The following is a 20,790-nucleotide window of genomic DNA, read 5'->3' as shown; positions in this document are numbered from 1 at the left end:
CAGAGTAGCCCTACCCCCAGCTCCAGAGCCACTGGAGAGAAATAACGGGAGGAACAAGGTCCGGGAGGGGTTGGGGTGGGGTGGGGGTGTCAGGAAAAGGGGGCTGGGCCATGTCTGCGGCAGTCCCTTGATCTCTCCAGCCCCTTATCTGGGGCGTTTTTTTCTGGGACTCTCTGGGTACCGGGAGCTCGTTAGTAACTGGGGAAAGCCAGGAGATTCTGGCTCAGGGAGGGAAATGACTCATTCAGTCAGTCACTAGCTGAGACTGCAGGGCCTGGCCCGGCCAACACTGCAGGCTGACGCGCGCTGCCCGGCAGGTGCCCTGGACAGGCCCCCAGCACCCGCAGGCTCGGTGCTTGAGCATCTCTGGAGCAGTGCCCACCCGGGGCCAGATGATCTCGGGCAGATTAAGGACTTTTACTTCCATTTCCAAGAGGCTGCCCATGAACTGGCAAATCGAATACCGAAGACATATTTGTCAAGGTAACACCTCATGAATGGCACAGACTGGAAGGGAAACTGGCCATTTCTACACCACATCTGAAAGCCCCGCCCACCAGCCGGCCACCTCCAGGCGCCCCTGCTCCCAGCGGAAATGCCAAGGACACACAGACGAGGCCTCACCGCGGCCAGGCCAGCCGCAAGGGCCTGGGACTTCTGCAGACAAGGGCTCTGAGTGGCCTCACACACAAGCAAGTCACGCCACAGGGGCCACTGAAGAATAATGACACCCATTCCTACCCAGCTCACCAGGACCAACACTAATTTCACACTATTCAAACTGTCCCAGAGGAGCTGAGGGTACTGTAGAGCTGTGAACTGAGGCTTCCCCACTGCTTGGGCCCACACCCCAAGTCCGAGCGCCAGCACCCCTCCCTTTCCATCTCAGCCGCCCTCCCGCGTCTAGAGCACTCAGACAGAGGGTGGAAACTTCAAAGAGCGGACAACGGTGGTGCCCAGAGAGCCAGCAGGCGGTGAAACAAGCAGCTCAAATGACTAAGATAAAGTTGTCAGGAGTAATCCCCAAGGGTGTCTTGTGCGCTTTACCCAGTTTCCCCCATGGGAACATTTTGCCGAACTAGAGTAACGGGGGTGGGGTGGGGGGGCGCCTGGGTGGCTCAGTCGGTTAACCTCTGCCTCCCGCTCAGGTCATGATCCCAGGGTCCTGGGATGGAGCCCCGCGTCAGGCTCCCCGCTCAGCTGGGAGTCAGCTTGTCCCTCTCCCTCTGCTGCTTCCCCCACTCGTGCTCGCTCGCTCTCTCCTCTCTCTCAAATACATAAAATCTTAAAAAAAAAAAAAAAAAGAACTAGAGTTGGGATTTACACCCAAGGTATGACGTTAACACAACCCACCAGTTCTCTTCAGATTACTTGTTTTCCTTATATACTCGTTTCGTCTTGTGTTTAGTTCAATACAACTTTCTCACATGTGTGATATCGCCAGTCAAGATACTGAGCCCTCCGTTACCAAAAGAAGCCCCGTGGAGCCCCATCCCCACCCCTACCCCTCATCCCCTAAACCCTAGCAGCCGCTCACTGGTCCTCAAATTCTAAAATGTGTCATTTTTTTTTTTAAAGCTATTTAAAAAAAAAACCCTCTATACATAGAAACAAATGGTCCCTGCCCTTTCCGAACTGGCTTTCTCTACTCCGCAGAATTCCCTGGAGATTCGTCCACATTGTATGTATACATGGATCAGTAGTAGTTGGTTCTGTGAAAAGGAGTGAAAGGAAATTTCATTCAGAATGGAGTCGGGAGGCCAGCGGGGGGGCGCTCACACCTTGCCACTTGTGACCCACCCCATGGCAAGAGAGGCACCTTGCACCTGGATACTATTTTAGTTACTTACTACTTCGCTGCCCTTGTAGGAGGAAGGAGGGTCCCCCCTTCACCCTCTGCAACAGACCAGCCAATGAGAGGCAGGCATAACCCAGCCAATGAGAAACTGTCCCCGCTCAGCCAATGAGAGACAGTCCTAGCCCAGCCAATGCGAGGCAGGCAGAACCCAGCCAATGAGAATCTCTCCCAGCTGAGCCAATGAGAGGCGGTCCCAGCTCAGCCAATGAGAAGCCGGTATATTTTGCGCTCCCAGGTTATTCCAAGAGCCTTCTTGTTACACCAATCCTCCCAAATTCCGCCTTCCCCTCTAAGAGCGGACCTCTCCTTTGTTTTAGGGATTCACCTCTCGTTTTGCCTGAACCTGGCTTGTCTCCGACTGCATTTCTCTACTATTCCTGAATAGGCCCATTTTGCTAATAACCGGCAGCTTTGTTTTTAAAGGCAGCAGGTCCTTTGGTTGCCAAGCGTTGTGCCAGGAGGTGGGCGCTCGGGTTTGTTTAACCATTCACCCCCGAAAGACGGCCGGGCTGTGTCCCCTTACGGGCTGTTACAATGAAGCTGCCGTGAAATTTCATGTACAGGTTTTTGTGTGAACATACGTTTTCATTTCTCTGGGATAAACACCAAGAGTGCACTTGCTCCCTTTAGTCTTACAAGAAACCGCCAAATTGTCTCCTGCGGGGGCTGTAGTACTTTGCATTCTGGCCAGCGACGGATGTGAAATCCAGTTTCTCCACATCCTCACCAGTACTTGGTGTTCTATTTTTTAACCTTAGCCGTCTGATCGTTGTGCGCTGATCTCTCGTGGCGGTTTTAATTCGCACTTCCCTGGTGGCTAATGGTGTTGAGCACCTTTGGATGTGCTTAGGACATCTGTAGACCCTCTTTGGGGTGGAGTTTGTCCGTGTCTTTTCCTCATTTTTTAATCGGATCCTTTGGGGGTTTGTTGTTGTTTGGTGATTCTTGTTGGGATTTGAGAGTACTTTGCCTATCCTAGATGCGAGTTCTTTGTTGGGTAGATCGTTTGCCAACATTGCAAATATTTTCTGCCAGTCTGTAGCTTTTTTTTGTTTTTGTTTTTGTCTTCTTCTTCGTATGAGCTTTCACTGGGAAAAATTCTGATTTTGATGTGATCAATTGATCAATTTTCTTTTATAGATCATGCCTTTTTTGTCAAACCTAAAAATTATTTGCCCTTTCCTAGATCCCGAGGATTTTCCCTCTGCTTTTCTTTAAAGTTTTATTGTGTTACGTTCTCCATCTAAGTTCATGATCCTTTTTTAGGTGTGACGGTTTGGTGAAGTGGGTTTCTGGATTTTTGTGCTTTTTGCCTATACGATGTCTAATGGTTCCAGGAAGACCGTCCTTTCTCCACGGAATTTCCTTTGCTCCCTTGAGATAAGTTAGTTGAGCATATTTGTGTGGGTCTATTTCTGGATTTTGTCTTCTGTTCTAGGCTTTACCACTAACAGCCTACTGTTGACTGGAATCCTTACCAATAATATAAACAATCAATGAACACATATTTTGTATGTTCTATGGATCATATACTGTGTTCTTACAATAAAGTGAGCTCGAGAAGAGAAAATTATACTAAGAAAATCATAAGGAAGAGAGAACACATTTAGAGCGTTGTTCTGTGAACTATCCACCTATCGGGGACCCGCACAGTTCAAGTCCAGATTGTTCAAGGGTCGACTATACAGTCTTTTCACTCAACACAACCAGACCTCCGTCCTGTCTCGCGCTCACCCATTTGCCTGTGGCTCACGGTACAGATGCTCAGCTAAGTATCTCGTTTAAAGAACCACAGTTCTTGAAAACTTCAAATCTTGGTGAGTAAGTGCATAGTAAGTTTATTCTGGGAGAGATGTTAAGATACCCGAGAACTTGGGGTGCCTGGGTGGCTCAGTCTGTTAAGTGTTGACTCTTGGGTTTCTGCTCAGGTCATGATCTCAGGGTTGTGAGATTGAGCCCCACGTCGGGCTCTGCACTCAGCAGGGAGTCTGCTTGAGATTCTCTCTCTCCCTCTGTCCCTCCCCCTGCTCATTCACTCTGTCTCTCTTTCTCAAAGAAATTAATTGATTAAAAAAAAATACTTGAGACCTTATTTGGCTTTCTGAAAACCTTCCAGCAAAAATTATTTTATTCATGAATTAAATGTACAAAATATAAAGCTGCATTGTCATGCTAATTACTTATGTATAAACAGTAGCAAAATTTATAAAATAAGAAAATTCAATCTGATTATTTAAGAATTTTTGTTGACTACTAAATTAAATGCTAAAATTAAACATAGTTTTACCTAAACGATACTAAATAGTAAGTGTGTAATATTATAAATTTCAGTTTATGCAAAAAATATTAGCAAACATTTTAAACCGGCAAATGCTACCATGCTTTTAGATTAAATGCTTAGAACCTTAAGGCATAATAAATCCATCTTTTTCTTAATATAAAGTATGTCACAATAATCTGGAGTTAAATTTTTTTGAAACAGGAAGAATTATTTCTACAAAGATTACAGGACCAAATAAAGGCAGACTTTGAATTTCTGCTAGGTAGAGTCTAAATAGTTGATTTCAATCGAAATGTCACCGACGGAGACTCACAGAGGAGCAGGTGAGGTCAGGTGATGGTGGGCTGGGGAGGAAATGGTTCCAAGACACTGGGACGTCCCAGGCCAGGGAGACGCAGTGCTTCACATCCCAGGGAGACACAGGAAGCAACGCCCAACATGTGTACCATCTATGCCACTGTGATGTCAAATCGGCTCTAAGATACACTATCTCGTAAGAATCTATGTTCATAAAATAAAGCAGGAGCCCTAAAAATATAGTTGTGTAGTCAGATCCTATTCAGCCATCAGAAAGTGACCCTAGGTGCGCAGTAGGCGGGGGTTTAGTTGAGCTCTCCTGACGTAGATGCCGATGAAGATGGGGTTCCTCCTGTAAAGCAAAGAGATGGGTTGATGGGGAAAGAAACATAAAGACGACATTTTTTACGAATTAAGAATCTTAACCTATTAATTTTAAGGGACGGAAAGCGCATATTTCTGTCCTTATTTTTCAGGACTGCTGCTGAAGTCTACATGACAATGAAATGCACAGCCCTACCTACCTGCCCAATTCATACCTGGGAAATCTCCATCTCCACCTTGTGCACAGCTAGACAAGGCAGGGGCCCCAACCAAATTGTGGGCTGAGCCTGCATGTGCTGGAAAGGCCCGGCAGACCCAGACATCGGTGTGCTGAGTGGAGCTGACGGGGAGGGGGCAGGCAGGAGGGAGGCAACGGGGTCTCAGGGTCCCTGAGCTTCCCCAGCCCCAGAGGGCACCGCATGGCTCCTGCCTGGGCATCAATGTTGGCTCTTGCAAACTAGAAATCTGGCCCGGTGGCTATAGGCTAGCTTTCCGGCATGCCAAAAACACGGAGCCCAGCAGCAAAAATTGCAATAAGGGAAAAAACAAAAATAAACAAACAAACAAAAGCAAATCTGTGTCTCATGCCAGTTTCACTCATTTATTTATTTTCAAAGATTTCTTTATTTTGGGGTGGGGAGGGGCAGAGGGAGGGAGAGAGAATCTCAAGCAGACTCCGCACCGAGCATGGAGCTCAATGCAGGGCTCGATCTCAGGACCCTGAGATCACGACCTGAGCCGAAACCAAGAATCGGACGCTCAACCGACAGAGCTACCCAGGCACCCCAAGTTTCACTAATTTAAACACATGAATTACATAACGTATGCAACGATTCTTTTCCTGATAGAAAGTTTATAAACTTATACCAATGCCAAATGATAACTCCTTGATTAGATCATACGTTTCGTTGGTGGTAAAGTAAATTCTCCCTGCTTAAGGCAGTGCAGAAAAAGCATGCTAAGCTCATCCTGCAATGTTGTGGATGGGGAGTCTCTGTGCCCGCGGTGTGTGAGATGCTGGGCTGGAGTCCCCCCATGGTGTAGTCAGTCCTGCTCGATCACTGAAACCCGCATCGGTCACAGTGCATAATAAGATGCCCATCTCTGAATTAAAGCAAGGTATGTCTTATCATTAAGAGAATAAAATAACCTTATACTGAAGTATGCATGGTCCTTCTCTTGCTACCTCCAAACTGTGCTTCTAAGACTCTAATCTGTTTTAAAAGGTTTTGTTTATTTGAGAGATAGTGAGAGAGAGCACGAGCGGGGGAGCAGCAGAGGGAGAGGGAGAAGGAGACTCCCTGCTGAGCTGGGGCCAACATGGAGCTCGATCTCAGGACCCTGGGATCGTGACCTGAGCCAAGACCAAAAGTCAGATGCTTAACCGACTGAGCCACCCAGGCGCCCCAAGACTCTAATTTTTAAAAAATTAGGTCCGGCTTGCAGTTAGAATACATGCAGTTTGGGGAAGGACGTCTCGGGCTGCCCAGCGGCTTCAGCTTCCTATTTGACTATGTCCATCGATATTTGTGTGTGTGAGACACTTTTCACATTTGGATGCAGTTTCTCTATAAATACTCACTTGGAGGAGGAGCATCTATAATAAAGAACAAATATATGAGTTGTTCAATTTAATAAAACAGAGTTGGTACTAAAAGAATTAGTACTTTTGGGCGCCTGGGTGGCTCAGTTGGTTGAGCGACTGCCTTCAGCTCAGGTCATGATCCTGGAGTCCCGGGATCGAGTCCCGCATCGGGCTCCCTGCTCATCAGGGAGTCTGCTTCTCCCTCTGACCCTCCTCCCTCTCATGCTCTCTGTCTCTCATTCTCTCTCTCAAATAAATAAATAAAATCTTAAAAAAAAAAAAAGAATTAGTACTTTTAATAATTACTTAAAATGACTAAAAAACTGTATCACTTAAAACAAGAAGCCACAGAACACAATTAACATGGAAATGTTCACAAGTGCACTTCTTAGCGACATTGAGCGCGACCTTGTCACACATCCGTCATGACAATGGAGACGGGACACAGACATGTCATTGACAGAGCGGCCGGGCCAGTGTGGGGCCAGCGCTGAGCAGGTGCACGGACACCATCCCCCTCGCTGGGGTCGTTTGGGGGCTGGACACGGAGGGCGGGCAGAGACCTTGCTGACAAACGACAACATGCAGCGTTTCGGACGCTTGCAGAGACGTAACCTCCTCCTTCCCTCTTAACCAAAGAAATGAAGCCTCAAGAGAAAAAACAAGCTGCCTACGGACAAACGGTCAATAATCACAGAGCCACAGAAAGTCAGCACCGTAGTCGACGGCCTTTACGACAGACGTGGCCAAAAATAAGACTAAGTCCGCCTGTCACTGGGACTGGGAAAAATCAGAACGAATATAGGATCTGTAACATCTAATGACAGGCACACTTATTTCCAAACTACTCAGAGTTTAAGAACAAAATGTAAGGAACGTGGGTAATGGAATAATTTCAAGTTTGAAGTGCAAGTTCTGTTTACAGAACTGAGGGCTTTTTATGAAGCTGCCCCAGAGGGGACTGGCCGCCTACGCAGAAGTTCACATATCGTAGGGGCCAGGATCCTGTAGGTCCAATGAAGTATCAAAGGTTTTGAGAGTTGGAAGAAAATGAAGGGGCGCCTGGGTGGCTTAGTTGGTTAGGCGACCGCCTTCGGCTCAGGTCATGATCTGGAGTCCCGGGATCGAGTCCCGCATCAGGCTCCCTGCTCAGTGGGGAGTCTGCTTCTCCCTCTGACCCTCCCCCCTCTCATGCTCTCTGTCTCTCTCTCACATTGTCTCTCTCTCAAATAAATAAATAAAAGCTTTAAAAAAAAAAGAAGAAGAAAATGGAAAGCCACGGAGATCATGACTTCTGCTATTCATGGGAATAAAGAGGAGAGCGAAACATATATGATCCTCCTGTGTCGCTGTAAGCATCATACTTCCATAGGATTTTCCATGGTTTTTAGATTACTCAGTGTGAGATCCAAAATGAGACAAGAAATGTCAAGGAACAGAAGCCTCAGCAAACTGGGACTGCAGGGTGCACTCACCGTGACCGTCCTTGGCGCCCGCAGGCGCCTCCAGGTCTGGGTCTGACCCCGCGTCCTGGCTCCCTTCGGGCTCTTGCATGGATGGAGATGGGGGGCCTGCCCCGGAGGTCTGCAGGGTCCTCTTCTCTGAGTCAGCTCGCTGCTGTAGCCACTCATCCCTGTACCCATTGCTGATGAGTTTGGAAAAGTTTGTGGGTGAACTGGCTTTTTGACCAGGCCTCAAAAAGAGAGAAATGAATGTCAAACCTCAGTAGAAAGGTTAATGATAGTCCAGACCAGGTCTTAGTGGGCGTGCTGATAATAACTGAGAGGAGTTATTGTCCCTTAAACCATAATGGAACTATTTCTCTCTCTCTCTCGATCTCGATGTCCCTCTCTCCCTTTTTTAAATAAAAAACTTTTTTAAAGATTTTATTTACTTATTTGAGAGCGAGAGAGCATAAGCAGGGTGAGCACAGAAGGAGAGGGAGAAGCAGCGGGGCTCGATCCCAGGACCCTGGGATCATGACCTGAGCCGAAGGCAGATACTTAACCGACTGAGCCACCCAGGTGCCCCTCTCTCCATTTTTAAAAGTTTATTTTATTTATTTATTTATCGAAGTCATCTCTACACTCAACCTGGGGCTTGAACTCACAAGCCTGAGATCAAGAGTCGCATGCTCTTCCGATGGAGCAGCCAAGCACCACCCTTTGTCCCTCTTTCTGAGCATAAGGAAACACACTTCCAATCATCCCTTTGCACCGGGTGGGAGCCTGCTTAGTTGTTTCTAAGACCTTTGTTCATGACAGCCAATTAGAGGATAATGCTGCATTACTGAGGGACGCCCTCTTCACAAAACAGCACCCTTCCCCAAGTGGCAATCGGTTGCTTGGGCTCTACCATTTCTTTACCAAATTGTCACTTTCTTGATTAGCTCTTCCTTGACATTAAAGATTATCTGCTGTGGGGGCGCCCGGCTGGCTCAGTTGGTGGAGCACATGACTCTTGATCGTGGGGTCATGAGTTCAACCCCAGGCTGGGTGTAGAGATGACCTCAATAAATACATTAAAAAAAAAAGATTATCTGGGGTGCCTGGGTGGGTCAGTCGGTTAAGCGTCTGCCTTCGGCTCAGGTCATGGTCCCGGGGTCCTGGGGCTGTGAACCGCGTGTCAGGCTCCCAGATCAACGGGGAGTCTGCTTCTCCCTCTGCCGCTCCCCCTGCTTGTGCTCTCTCTCTCTAATAAATAAATAAAATCTTAAATAAAAAAAAATAATAAACAAATACATAAAAGGCGAGCCTTGGTGAGGACGGGGTCCCCCCCGGGGGGGGTGTCTTGGGCAGAACACAGGCTCATGGGACAGGGCAGCTGGTTGGAGAAGTTCGGCGCCCACATGGCACAGACGTGGAAGGGGGACAGCTGTGCCCCATGGGGACACGATGACACCAGGGGACAAGGCCAGGCCACGGGGGTGTGACATCAAAGTCACATCACTGAAACGTGTTCCCGGGAAGCGGGCATCATTTGGCCGCCATCAGCCCAGCGCCTTGCTGTCCTTACTGTCCCTTTGTCCCCTGGACGGAGGACCAAAAAGCCCAAACCCAAGCCCACCCCAGACATGTGGGCACTGCCGTGCACTTACATGGGAGGGAAGGAGAGTCTGCCTCCTGCAGGGTCTCTGGAGCCGAGCGGGGTCCCCACTTTGCTCGGGTACCTGGAGTTAATGGCTGGGAGCCTCACCTGTGTGACAAGCACACAGAACCGTGGTGGAGGGACAGATACTCAGAAGCTGAAGGAGGACAGTCCCAGAGAGGGGACAGGACACACGGGACAGGAGGACCCTGCGGCAGGGTCATGACTCTTTGGGCCAAAACCACGGGAAAACACAACTCAGCAAGCCTCCCCTGCGACAGTCGCGCCCCAGACATGACCCGCGATTCCGCGGCGGCAGCTCGGCCTGGCTGCAAAGGGGATCGGACCTTTGGGGGCGACGGAATAGCTCTGGGCCTTCATGGCTTGTGGTGGCTACGCGCTTGTCGAAACCCGCAGAACAGTGCTGAGTAAGAATGCGGATTTCCTGCGTCTAAGTTACAGCATCACAGAATCGGGGAAAATGCTACAGAAAAACAGAAGAAAAACAACAAAGAGCAAAAAACCGAGCAAGCACACAGAGCCCACAAGGTACCGCCGGCATTTACCAGGGGGAGAAGGTGGCCTTTCAGAAAGCGGAGACCCCCTCCAGCCCAATCACTCGGGAGGTGAGTGAGACCCCACAATGCTGGTCATCCACGGGGAACACTGCCCTAAATATGGTCTCGTGTCTGCCACGTGCCAAGTGAGGGGCCAGAGCTGGGGAAGCTCCGTGTCTCCGCTCCGCTCCCTGAGGCCCAGTCATGGGGGGCCTGGGGGACATGGGGTGGGACAGCCAAGCACTCAGGAGAGCTGGGGCCGGACGCCCATCAAATCCTAGCTTAATATTGTGCATGCTTCCATCCACGTTCAAGTTCACACTCTACTTGTGCCAAAGGTCCCGTGGGACATAGGGAGAAAATAACACAAGAACTCCCCCCAAGTTCTGTGCACTTTGTGCTTCCCATGAGCTGTGTGCAGAAGCAGGTGAAGGTAAGTCCGGGCTATCCGAACCCCCCCTAAAGGGGTGCCCACGTCCCCGGCTGGCACCCCACGCCTCATTCCTGTAACTCAATCGCCCGCCATGTTGGTGTCTTTAACCACAGCCCATTGGCACCCTGCCTCCTTAAGCATGGCAGCCCACACAGGCTTGCTTCCTGCCCTGGGTTCAGCCCCGCAGAGCTTTGGTCCGTGGCTCGGAAAGCCCACGGGATTTGGGGCTGGTTCAGCACTTAGCATTTCAAAGGTTCCCCAGATGTGCACTGTGGCTATGGTTACTCCCAAAGAGCCCCCTTATCAATCGATGGTGTGGGTGCTTACGTATCACCAAGACACGGACCTGGTCCTAAAAACTGCCCGTTTCATTGATCGTGTAGAGGAACCAAAGGCGGGACCACGGCTGGAGGTTGGGGGTGTTCTGAGGAAGACCACGCAGCCATGGCAGGACACCTGACATTCTATGTGGTGTTCAACTGCTGGAGTCCCCAAAATCAGCGTTTCTCCTCAAAGCAGGACACTGAGAAGCCAAGCTTGGGAGTCAGGCACAGACGGTTCAGGCCAGGAGACCCACTGTTTCTCTCCCTGTGTCCCAAGAGCTAAGACCTCAGTGCTGGAGCCTCGGTGGGCAATGCTCAGCCCTGGACAGTGGGGCTCCAGCCTGGGGATCGGAAGGCCTTGGAATCGAGACATCCCAATCACAAGGCCACCAACTAGAGATGGCCCTCCAGTTCATAGTTGCTCTTTTAAAGTATAAATAGGGGCACCTGGGTGGCTCAGTCGTTAGGCGTCTGCCTTCGGCTCAGGTCATGGTCCCAGGGTCCTGGGATCGAGCCCCGCATCAGGCTCCCTGCTCCGCGGGAAGCCTGCTCCTCCCTCTCCCCCTCCCCCTGCTTGTGTTCCCTCTCTCGCTGTCTCTCTCTGTCAAATAAATAAATAAATAAAAATCTTAAAAAAAAAAGTATAAATAAATAAATAAAAACTTTAAAAAATAAAAAAGAACTGTTAATAAAAAAAAAAGAGTATTCCAGGGAAATCTTCACTTAAAGACACATTTAGAGACTGGATAATGAGTAAATAAAAAATGTCCTTCCTATACATGCTGAATGAGAAGGGCCAGACCACGGCTACCCTAGATAAGCATTAACTAGTTAAAACTGACTTAGTACAAGGTAATCTTGTAGAATCAATACTCTTAAAAAGAAAAAAAAGTAGTATTATCATGGCCTCTTGCCTTTTAGTCAATTCAAATTTAACATACAGAGCCAGGGCGCCTGGGTGGCTCTGTGGGTTGAGTGGCCAACTCTTGGTTTGGGCCCAGGTCCTGATCTCAGGGTCGTGGGATGGAGCTGTAGGGCTCCCTGCACAGTGGGAGTCTGCCTGAGACCCTCCCTGCCCCTCCCTCCCACACAAGCGCTCTCTCTCTAAAGACACCCAGAGTCAGCTTATTCGGGGAGTGGCAAGCATGGTGACGCAGCCCACAGCCTGGTGGGCGCCCGCCCCTCACCTTTTTCTTCTTTTCATGTTCCTCTGCCTCCCTTTGCCAAACCGTTTTCACATCATGGTCAAAAGGCCCTCTTCTGGACTCGTAGTTACCGTTGGTGTGATCGGGGTTAAACTCTTCATAAACCATATAATCCGGCATGGAGACGGCGGGCATCCTGCAGAGACAGGTGGAAGAGCTCCAACCGGATACCCCTTCCTCCCCTCCCTCTTTCATCCTCCCTCCCCTCCCTCCTCCCTCCTTCCTATTCCTCTCCCTCCTCCCTCCTTCCTATTCCTCTCCCTCCTCCCTCCTTCCTATTCCTCTCCCTCCTCCCTCCATCCTCCCCTCCCTCCTCCATCCTTCCTACTCTTTTCCCTCCTCCCCTCCCTCCTCCCTCCTCCTTTCCCTTCTCCCCTCCCTCCTCCATCCTTCCTACTCCTCTCCCTCTTCCCTCCCCCTCCTTCTTTCCCCTCTCCCTCCTCCCTCCTTCCCTTCTCCCTCCTCCTTCTCCCTGCTTTCACACAGTAAACACCATCTCTTCCCTCCTCCCACACCAGCTCTTGCAGACCATCCGTCCTCATTCCACTGAATGAACAGCTAACGCTTCCCGGGGCCTGCTTCCCAGAACTGGGAGGCCAAGTCAGAAATCACAGGTTGCCATTCTCAGTAAAATGAGAGTATATTAAATTACGAATTATTGAAGCAGATAAGTTATAAACAAATTATTTGTTATATCATCTACTACTTTGTCCTCTTAAAATACCTAGACCCCCCTCAACATTTACCATTTCACACTGTCATTTCAAAACAATAATACCCTTTTCCTGTTTTCTGTTTGATGGTCATTTTCTTAAAGACTTTATTTATTTATATTTAGAGAGAGAGAGATAGGGGTGGGGGGAGCACGCAAGCAGGGGGAGGGGCAGAGGGAGAGGGAGGGAGAGAATCCCAAGCAGATTCCGCACTGAGTGCAGAGTCCAACATGGGGCTCGATCCCACGACCCTGAGATCATGACCTGAGTCGAATGCTTGAGCGACTGAGCCACCCAGGTGTCCCTAATGGTCATTTTTAATGTAGTACTTAAACTTCCGGCCTGGTTTCCTGTCTCCACTGGAAAGCACTCAGGCCAGGAGCAAGGGTGGGGGTGGGGGATGTGCACCTGCCTGCATTCTCCTATGTCACCACCCCCCGCCCCAACACTGCCCAGGGGCTAAGGGCTAAAGGCTGGGACTTTATCCTGGCAGCAGTGAGGGGCAGTGAGGGGGCAGGGATAGGGGAAGGTGCCAGCCAGCAGCTGGGGGGAGGGGAAGGAGGGCCAGCCCTCCTGGATGCCTGGGCTGCTTGAGCAGGGGAATGGAGGGATGCAGATGGAATCAGCAGAGCACTAGGAAGCACAGAGAGAAAAGGGGGCTCCCTCTGACCCTGACACCTAGGGAGGAAGGGAGCTGGAGGCCCCTGAGGAAGCCGGTGGAGAAGCCAGGGAGCAGAAGTCAGAGGCTGGGAACGCAGGCTCGGGACGTGACCCCAGTGCCCGGGAAGAGAAGCCTGCAGGTGTGGGTCCATCTGCTTCACCACAGGGACGGTGGAGCCAGCCCTCCTATGTTTAGGGCTCTCTGCGGGCAGGGAGAAGCCCCAGAGCCCGGAAGGGAGGGCGGAACTCACCGCAGAAGGGACAATTTCCACTGTGGCTCTTGGGCTCCCCACCTTTCTCTCTATATCCCCCATCCCCGCGCCCTTGGAGTGCCACCAGGGGGCCCGGAAGATTGACAAGGACACACAGGATGGGAGGGACAGCCGTGCTCCCTGCTTCCTCACCAGGGACAGCCACAGACATGGTGGGAGGGGCAGTCCACGGGGCCAGGAGGAAGGCAGGGGGGCATGCCTACCGGCCCTCCCAGAACGCCCAGTCCACGGGCTCGGGCCACGGCTGGAGCAGCCACCTCCTGGGCTCTGCAGAAGGCCACACGGTGTCCTTCTCAGTGTCTACACAGCCACAGGACGGCGGGGCACCCCGTGGCCTTGTGTCCAGCTAAGGGACAGGCCACGGGATGGATAGAGAGCGCAGAAACCCGGCCCCACCAGCCCCCTCCCCAACCACCCCCCCTCCGTGGCACTGGGTCTCTGGAAGCTCCCCCTGGGGCATGCAAGCCCTCTCCTGCCCTCTTCTCTCTCCTCTCTGCTCTGCTCAAATCAGAGGTCAGCTGTGTTGGCCGAGTGGGAGCTTTAAATTACAGCGGGGGGAGCCAGGAACCCCCGTAATTTACATTCTGGGGGACGGTGGCTCCCCACAGCTCTGTAATCACCACAGGGACTTGGGGTTCCCTGCACTTCTGGCTTCGCAGGGCACCTGCGTCCTTTGGGGCGAAGAACGCTTTGCCAGCCGCTGGTTCTAGGAGGTCTATGCGGCCACCGGCCCTGGAAACACAGGACAAAGCTTGGAGCCGTGTCCCCTGAGCAGCCCCAGAGGCCCAGCCCTGGGACCCCTGTGCTGTGATCCTTCTTCCTGCACCCGACCCACCGCTGGCTGCTGTACCACTCTCAGCGTCCCCATTCAAGATCTGTTGACTTAAAATGCAGAGTGAGGGGCGCCTGGGGGGCTCAGTCGGTGAAGCGCCGGGCTCTGGCTCCGGTCATGATCTCAGGGTCCTGGGATCCAGCCCGGCGGCGTAGGGCTCCCTGCTCAGCGGAGAGTCTGCTTCTCCCTCTCCCTCTGTGCTCTCTCTCTCTCAAATTAATACGTAAAATCTTTAAAGATTTTTAAAGATACACTTAAAGAAAAACGTAAATGCAGAGTGAGCTACTTTCTCCCTGTAAAGACGAGCCAGGCGGCCTCGAGATACTCACGGTCTCTGCTCGGCCGTGGGCGGCTTGCCGTGGTGGATGTACCAATCCGGCAAGCAGTAGGCCACGGGGGAGCCTTTCCTGGTCCCGGGGACGACGTGCTTCAGCAGATCTCAAAGCCAAAAAGACGCCGAGGTGAGCACGCGGTGCGAGTAGCAAGCAGCTTAAGGCAGCTTACTGGGAAGCGGGGACTGGGACTTCTCCTAGGGTGGCCTCTGGGCTCCCCGCCCCCCGGTGCACAGGTGGGGATGTGCAGGTCCTGCTTGGTGTTCAGGAGGGGCATCCTTCGTGCCCCTCTGAGCCCAGATCTTGCCCTGCTCCCGAGATTCCATTCCAGGGGGACATCTGTGGGGACAAAACCCCTCAGGTCCCGGGGGAGGCTGCTTGCTGGTGGCCCCCTCAACGACCCCCACATGTCTGCCACCATGCAGCTGTCCCTCACCTCCCACAGTGTTCTGGGGACAGGCTGCTCCTCCAGGTTCCAGGGGACGTGGGTGAGGGAAGATGGTAATCAGGGCTCCCCCTTTGGAGCTCCCCGAGAGGAACAGAACACGAGGCTCCTTCTCCTCTGAGACCCACCTGGCTCCCGGGCCACCTGCCCGCTCTGAGGCTTCCGGTGCCCCCTCCACGGGCTTGGTCATAGTCGGGGGCCGGCAGGCGGGGAGGCGGGACCGTCCGGCCCTGTCTGCTCATGAGCTAGCAGGCACTGGGTTCTTACCATCCGTAGGAAATGTTTAACATTGTATTTCGCTTTAGATTTTGCAATATTTCAGACTAACAGCAAAGTTGCAAGAATAACAGGGAACCCCCTGTTCCCTCTCCCCAGCCTCCCCAGAGGCTCACACCTGCTTCATTTCTTCCTCCCTCCCCACTTCATTAGTACATCACTGTTACTGCTGTTTGGGGAGCAGTTTGGGAGCCTCTCGCAGACCTGAGGCCCCTTTGCCCCCCTGGACTTGGGTGGAAGGTTCCAGAAGGCGGGTGTTACACAATGACAGTGCCCAGCTCCACACCGGGAAGTCAGTGCCGATGTCATCCTCTTAGCTAATTGCAGGTCCCATCTAGAATCTGCCCGCTAGCCCAGGAGCTGTCTCTTAACCCGAGGCTGGGGAGCGGGCAGGAGAGTGGAGGAGCATTGCGGGTCCTGTCCTGGGCCTGACTTGCAGTGAACAGGACGGTGCGCTCTGGGCTCTTGAACATCCAAGCCCAGGTGTTGCCGTGCTGTTTCCCACCGCCCGTGACAACCTCCTGGGGAAGTAGGGTGGCCAGGAAACAGGACAGGAAAGGCGGTGGCTCTCAGCAGCCCTCACCACAGGGGCTGAGCCCTGCCCCTCATCAGCCATCTGTATGAGCACAACCAGGCAGCACGTTCTTGGTTAAACCGTGGACCAAGGTGCATGCTCATTGGCGTCGCCGCCGAAACTCATCTGTGGCCTCAGTGTTGAAAACACACGCACACGCGGGACGAGGGCCATGAGCATACACCGCAGGACCCCGCGCTCCGCCAGCTCGCGACCTGGTTGCAGGCAGGGACTCTCTGGGGAGGTGGACAGCTTCCAGAGACCCTCTGCACCCGGACCACAGGATGGGGGCGGGGACCCTGCAATGGTGTCGCTCACAAGCCAATTCTGCAATTTCTGTCTTTTCGGTAAAAAGTAGACATCCTGCGGGCCACACACATCCCAGGCTGTGTTGTGACCCTCGATGTCCACTGGCCTTGGGCAGAACTCACAGATGTTACAGGTATGTTCACATGGAAGCCACGAGAACCAAAACCACCCCTGACCCATGCAGCAGAGACACTGGGGCGTGCATGGGGTGCTTACCGGGCTGGCCGCCTTGCTTCGCGAGCTTCACGTACTCCGAGTCTGTGTCTTTTATCCAATACCTCTGCAGCCCAGGCATGTGCCTGTTGGGAGGCTCCCTCGGATCACTGAGGCCCGGGAGCTGGGAGGCCGGTGGGACGTCCACGGGCTTGTCGGACCGCTTCATGGGAAGGTCGTAATACCAGTCTAGAGAAGAGGAGGCCAAGGGCCAACTTATTACCCAGAGTTCAGGTTGGCTTGCTGCACTGCCTACCACATAGCCATAGCAGAGAGAGCATCTCAGCCTCCACAGGACATCCGCACAAGGGAACCTCATACAAGGCATCTGCATGGGAGACGTCACCCCAGGACATCAGCACGGGAGAAACCTCCACCCCCTTTGGAACACCTGCAATGAGCTTGTAGACATCAGTCTCCTAAGCCCACCAGCATGCCATCCGCTGGTCCTGCCAGAAGGAAGAGTTTCTTCTATGAGGCCCTGCTGTTCCTCTGCCCTAGGCTGCACCTCTGCTCCAAAGCGGTGGCACCAGGGCCTCCTCCAAGGTGTCCCAATCCCCTTGTGTCTGTGTGTCCTGTGCTCTCTCTCCTCCAGGGAACTGGGAGTAACCTGCATTTCTGGATATATCGGGCAATACACATGCCCGAAAAATCCCAAATCGCTCACAGCATTGCGGGCTAGTGTGGGGGGCATGTGACTGAGGCTGGCCCAGATCTGCTGACCTCAGCACTTGAACGACGCTGAGACACACGGTCCACCACAGAAGCAGCACCAACAGCCATCTGGCAGGGGCAGAAAGAGGCAGGGAAGCCTCATCCGGGGACCTCCCTGCGAGAAGCCCCCACAGCTCCATCGGCCCACCCCTCTGCACCCACAGCCTGTGCTTAAAGCCACAGTGGGACCGAGTGAGAGGTCCCAAGTGCAAGGAGATGGGAGGAGGCCAGGATCTCGGCAGGGCAGCCAGGTGTGATGGGAAACCACCGCGGGCCACAGGTGTGGTACGTCACTGAGTCTGGCTCCCTGGGCGGGCGGGCGGGATGATGAGTGCAGACGGAGGGCAGGCCACTCCTGTGGGCGGGGCCCATGAGCAGGAGGGGCAACACCGCAAGGATGAAGGAGGGGAGAGTAAGGCAGCCTGCCGTCTGCCCTTCCTCCCCCTCCTTGCTCTGCACCCCACGGACAGAGGGGTCACAGGCAATGCAGTGAATGTTGGCATCGGCAGAGCCATGGGGCCCCTAAGTGGGCACAGGAGCTGAGGGCATCCAGGACAGCCCTGCAGGCCACTCTGGGACCGCCTGCCCCTGCTGGGAGGGAGAGGTGGACGCCGAACCCCAGACCTGCAGTTATTGGTGTCCACTATGAATCCACAGAAGGAACAGATCGGGGACACTCGGACTTCTCTGAAGTCATTTTTAGGTGAGACTAACATTTACATCAGTAGACTCTGATTAAAGCAGGTCACCCTCCATCACGTGGGTGGGCTTCATCTAATTAGTTGAAGGCTTTCAGAGAAAAAGACTGAGGTCTCTGGGAGATGGGGGGGGGTCTGCCTCCAGATGGCCTTCGGACTCAAGATGCAACATCAGCTCTTCTCTGGGTCTCCAGCCACACATGTGAGCCAATTCCTTAGAATAAACCTTCGCTAGATAGACTAGATAGATAGATTGATAGATGATGGATGATAGAGAGATGCACTGTTGGTTCTGTTGCTCTGGAGGACTCTGATATGGTAGGAGTATAGAAAAACTGTGCTGAATAAATTAATTTATGTAGAGGGCGCCTGGGTGTCTCAGTTGGTTAATCGTCCAACTCTTGGTTTCAGCTCAGGTCCTGATCTCAGGGTCCTGGGATTGAGCCCTATATCGGGCTCTGCATTCAGCTCAGAGCCTGCTTGAGATTCTCTCTCTGCCTCTCCCCTTGCTCACTCTCTCTCTCAAATAAATAAATAAAATCTTTAAAAGGATTAATTTATGTAACACACAAGGATCTCATGAACAACTGTCTTCTAAAGGTAAAAGCTTACACATCCAATTTCTACTTCCAACTAAAGCTGAGTTCACTGCATGAAAACGAATGATATTTAACTAACAAAATATCTGAATATCTAAATCACAGCAATTAGCCGAATCAACATTATACTTTTGAGAATGAAAAAAAAAGCATTAAGAATGGGGACAGAAGCTCACAGGTAATTTAAGCATTAGGAGGAACAGCTAAGCAGCTTCCTACTCTCAACACAGTCATTTCAAATATTTTCCCTTATAGAGGGAAGGCATGCACTTCTTGCTTTATCTTCCTCTGTGTTTTGATTACTAATTAATCCACAGAGAACAGTGTACCTTTCAGCTCTCATTACCGGAAGCTTCGGGCAGGCACTGAACCCTACTCCAGGCATCTGTAACTGTGTGCAGAGAAGCTCACACACAGGCACACGTGCGCACACACATACCGGGTGGAAGGAATGAGAACTGACTTGTAGCTCCTATTGCTCAGAAATTATTGGTACTTGTCCAGTAATTACTATCAGTACTACTGTGATCAATTACTAGCATGCAGATTTCTTTTTGTTTGTTTCATTTTTACCAGCAGCACTGGGTATCACGTAGATTTTTTTTAAGGTTCATTTATTATTTGACAGAGAGAGAGCGAGCCCATTGGGCGGTGGGGGAGAGGGGCAGAGGGAGAGAGAGAATGTCAAGCAGACTCCCCATGAGCACAGAAGCAGGTGTTGGACTCGATGCCAGGACCCTGAGATCACGACCCGAGCAGAAACCAGCAGCTGGAGGCTTAACCGAATGAGCCACCCAGGCGCCCCCCCCACCCCACGCAGATTTCTTGATGTCGCTTCCCCACCTCCTCACCTGCAGGATACCGGTATCCTTATGTTATCAATAAGGAGACAGGCTGAGAGGGACTCTGGGGCTCTCGGATCTCTAGTCACAAGGCGGTGTTTTATGCCCACTTAGCCCGGGGCTCCCGAAGGCTGATGGCCACGCTCCTGCCTTTGGGATGCCGCAGCCTTGCAGAGCCTGAGCAGAGGAGCCCCGTGAGACGTGTGACCTCGGGCAGCTTCCTAAAACTCTCTGTGCTTTAGCTTCCACGTCTATAAACTGGGGTGAGTGATACCACGTCAGGTTGTTTTGAGGTTAAATGTTAGTGTACAAAAGTGCCTGGCCCTTGTCAGGGTCCACTGGTGTCCTGTACGGAGGGGAGGCCACTAAGGCTGGGAGAAGTCACATACAGGCTGAGAGCCCACGGCCAAGAAGGGGACCCAGTCAGCCCCCCCGCCCCCCCACACCCAGTTCCCAGCACAGCCACGGTTTCGCCAATGGCAGTGGGGAGCTCTGGACAAGCTCATTTAGGAATGAGAAGGCCAGGCTCCGTTACCCTTCTGAGAGGATGTGAGCACTGCAGGTGCCCACCAGCTTCCACCCCGCGGCTCCCAGGGGAGCACCCGAGCCCCTCCTTCTCCAGCCTTTCTTTCCACATTCACAAGGAGAGGAATCAAGACAAGAGGCACACACAGACCAGAGCATCCAGCTCTCCTTCCCTCCCTTCTGCCCAGCTGCCCCACAGGACCCTCCACCCAATTCTTCTTCTCCGCGTCCAGCCCCTTAAAGCCCCAGACATGGTTAACTTGGTGGGGGCATAAATTACCGGCAGAAGATAGATCGTGACATGCTCTGGGATGCAGCTGAGAAAGCAAGTGCTTACATTCAGGAAAACAGCTGAGGCTTACCTAGGGTCAAACTATTACAGGACAATTTCAGAGATCCTATATCCTCCAACAGTGGAGGCAACAATAGGAAGCCTGGTTTTCTTTTTGTTGAACATAAAGAAGACTAGCTGGGTTTTGTTGTTTGCTTGTCTTTGTGTTTCCTTTTCTTTTCCCATTTCCCTTTAAGCTGCTTCGACCCTGGGGCCCAGCAGCCGCTTTGTCTGAGGGCACGTTAGTTTCACCCCTGTCCCGGGCGCAGAATCAGGATGCTGGGCTCAGGGCAAACGCGGGCTCCATTCGCGGGTCACTCACCGCAGGGAGCATAGCGGCTCGCCGCGCCCTGCAGCTCCTTGCTTGTGTTCCTCATGCCGGGGGTGCCACGCGGGACCGGCTGTTCTCGGGGGAGTAGGGAACGCCGCCGGGGCTGAGCTGCCAAGGCCACTTCGGACGGCCTCCTCTCTCCGTCCACCTCCACCTGCCAGGTATGCAGGCGTC

General features: G+C 52.3%; 1 protein-coding gene across 2 annotated transcripts in view; it reads right to left on the bottom strand.

Moving 5' to 3' along the window:
• Positions 1-4,342: 4,342 nt before the first annotated feature.
• CUNH7orf57 (chromosome unknown C7orf57 homolog) overlaps positions 4,343-20,790 on the bottom strand; it is a 16,713-nt gene continuing 265 nt past the window's right edge. The window contains exons 2-8 of one of the 2 annotated variants that reach the window (XM_035026466.1): positions 20,608-20,770; positions 16,580-16,765; positions 14,757-14,865; positions 11,933-12,086; positions 9,443-9,540; positions 7,821-8,038; positions 4,343-4,788 (exon numbers count right to left, since the gene is read on the bottom strand). In XM_035026466.1, the coding sequence (XP_034882357.1) occupies positions 4,742-4,788; positions 7,821-8,038; positions 9,443-9,540; positions 11,933-12,086; positions 14,757-14,865; positions 16,580-16,765; positions 20,608-20,662 (867 nt within the window). In that variant the 5' untranslated portion in view covers positions 20,663-20,770 and the 3' untranslated portion in view covers positions 4,343-4,741. Of the gene's footprint in view, positions 4,789-7,820; positions 8,039-9,442; positions 9,541-11,932; positions 12,087-14,756; positions 14,866-16,579; positions 16,766-20,316; positions 20,557-20,607; positions 20,771-20,790 lie in introns of those variants that run through there. The other variant, XM_035026468.1, reaches the window with a different exon arrangement.

Source organism: Mirounga leonina, unplaced genomic scaffold (genome assembly GCF_011800145.1).
Source record: "Mirounga leonina isolate KUSES-001 unplaced genomic scaffold, KU_Mleo_1.0 Mir_199, whole genome shotgun sequence".
NCBI classification, from domain to species: Eukaryota; Metazoa; Chordata; class Mammalia; order Carnivora; family Phocidae; genus Mirounga; species Mirounga leonina.
This window is presented reverse-complemented; position numbering and strand designations above follow the sequence as displayed.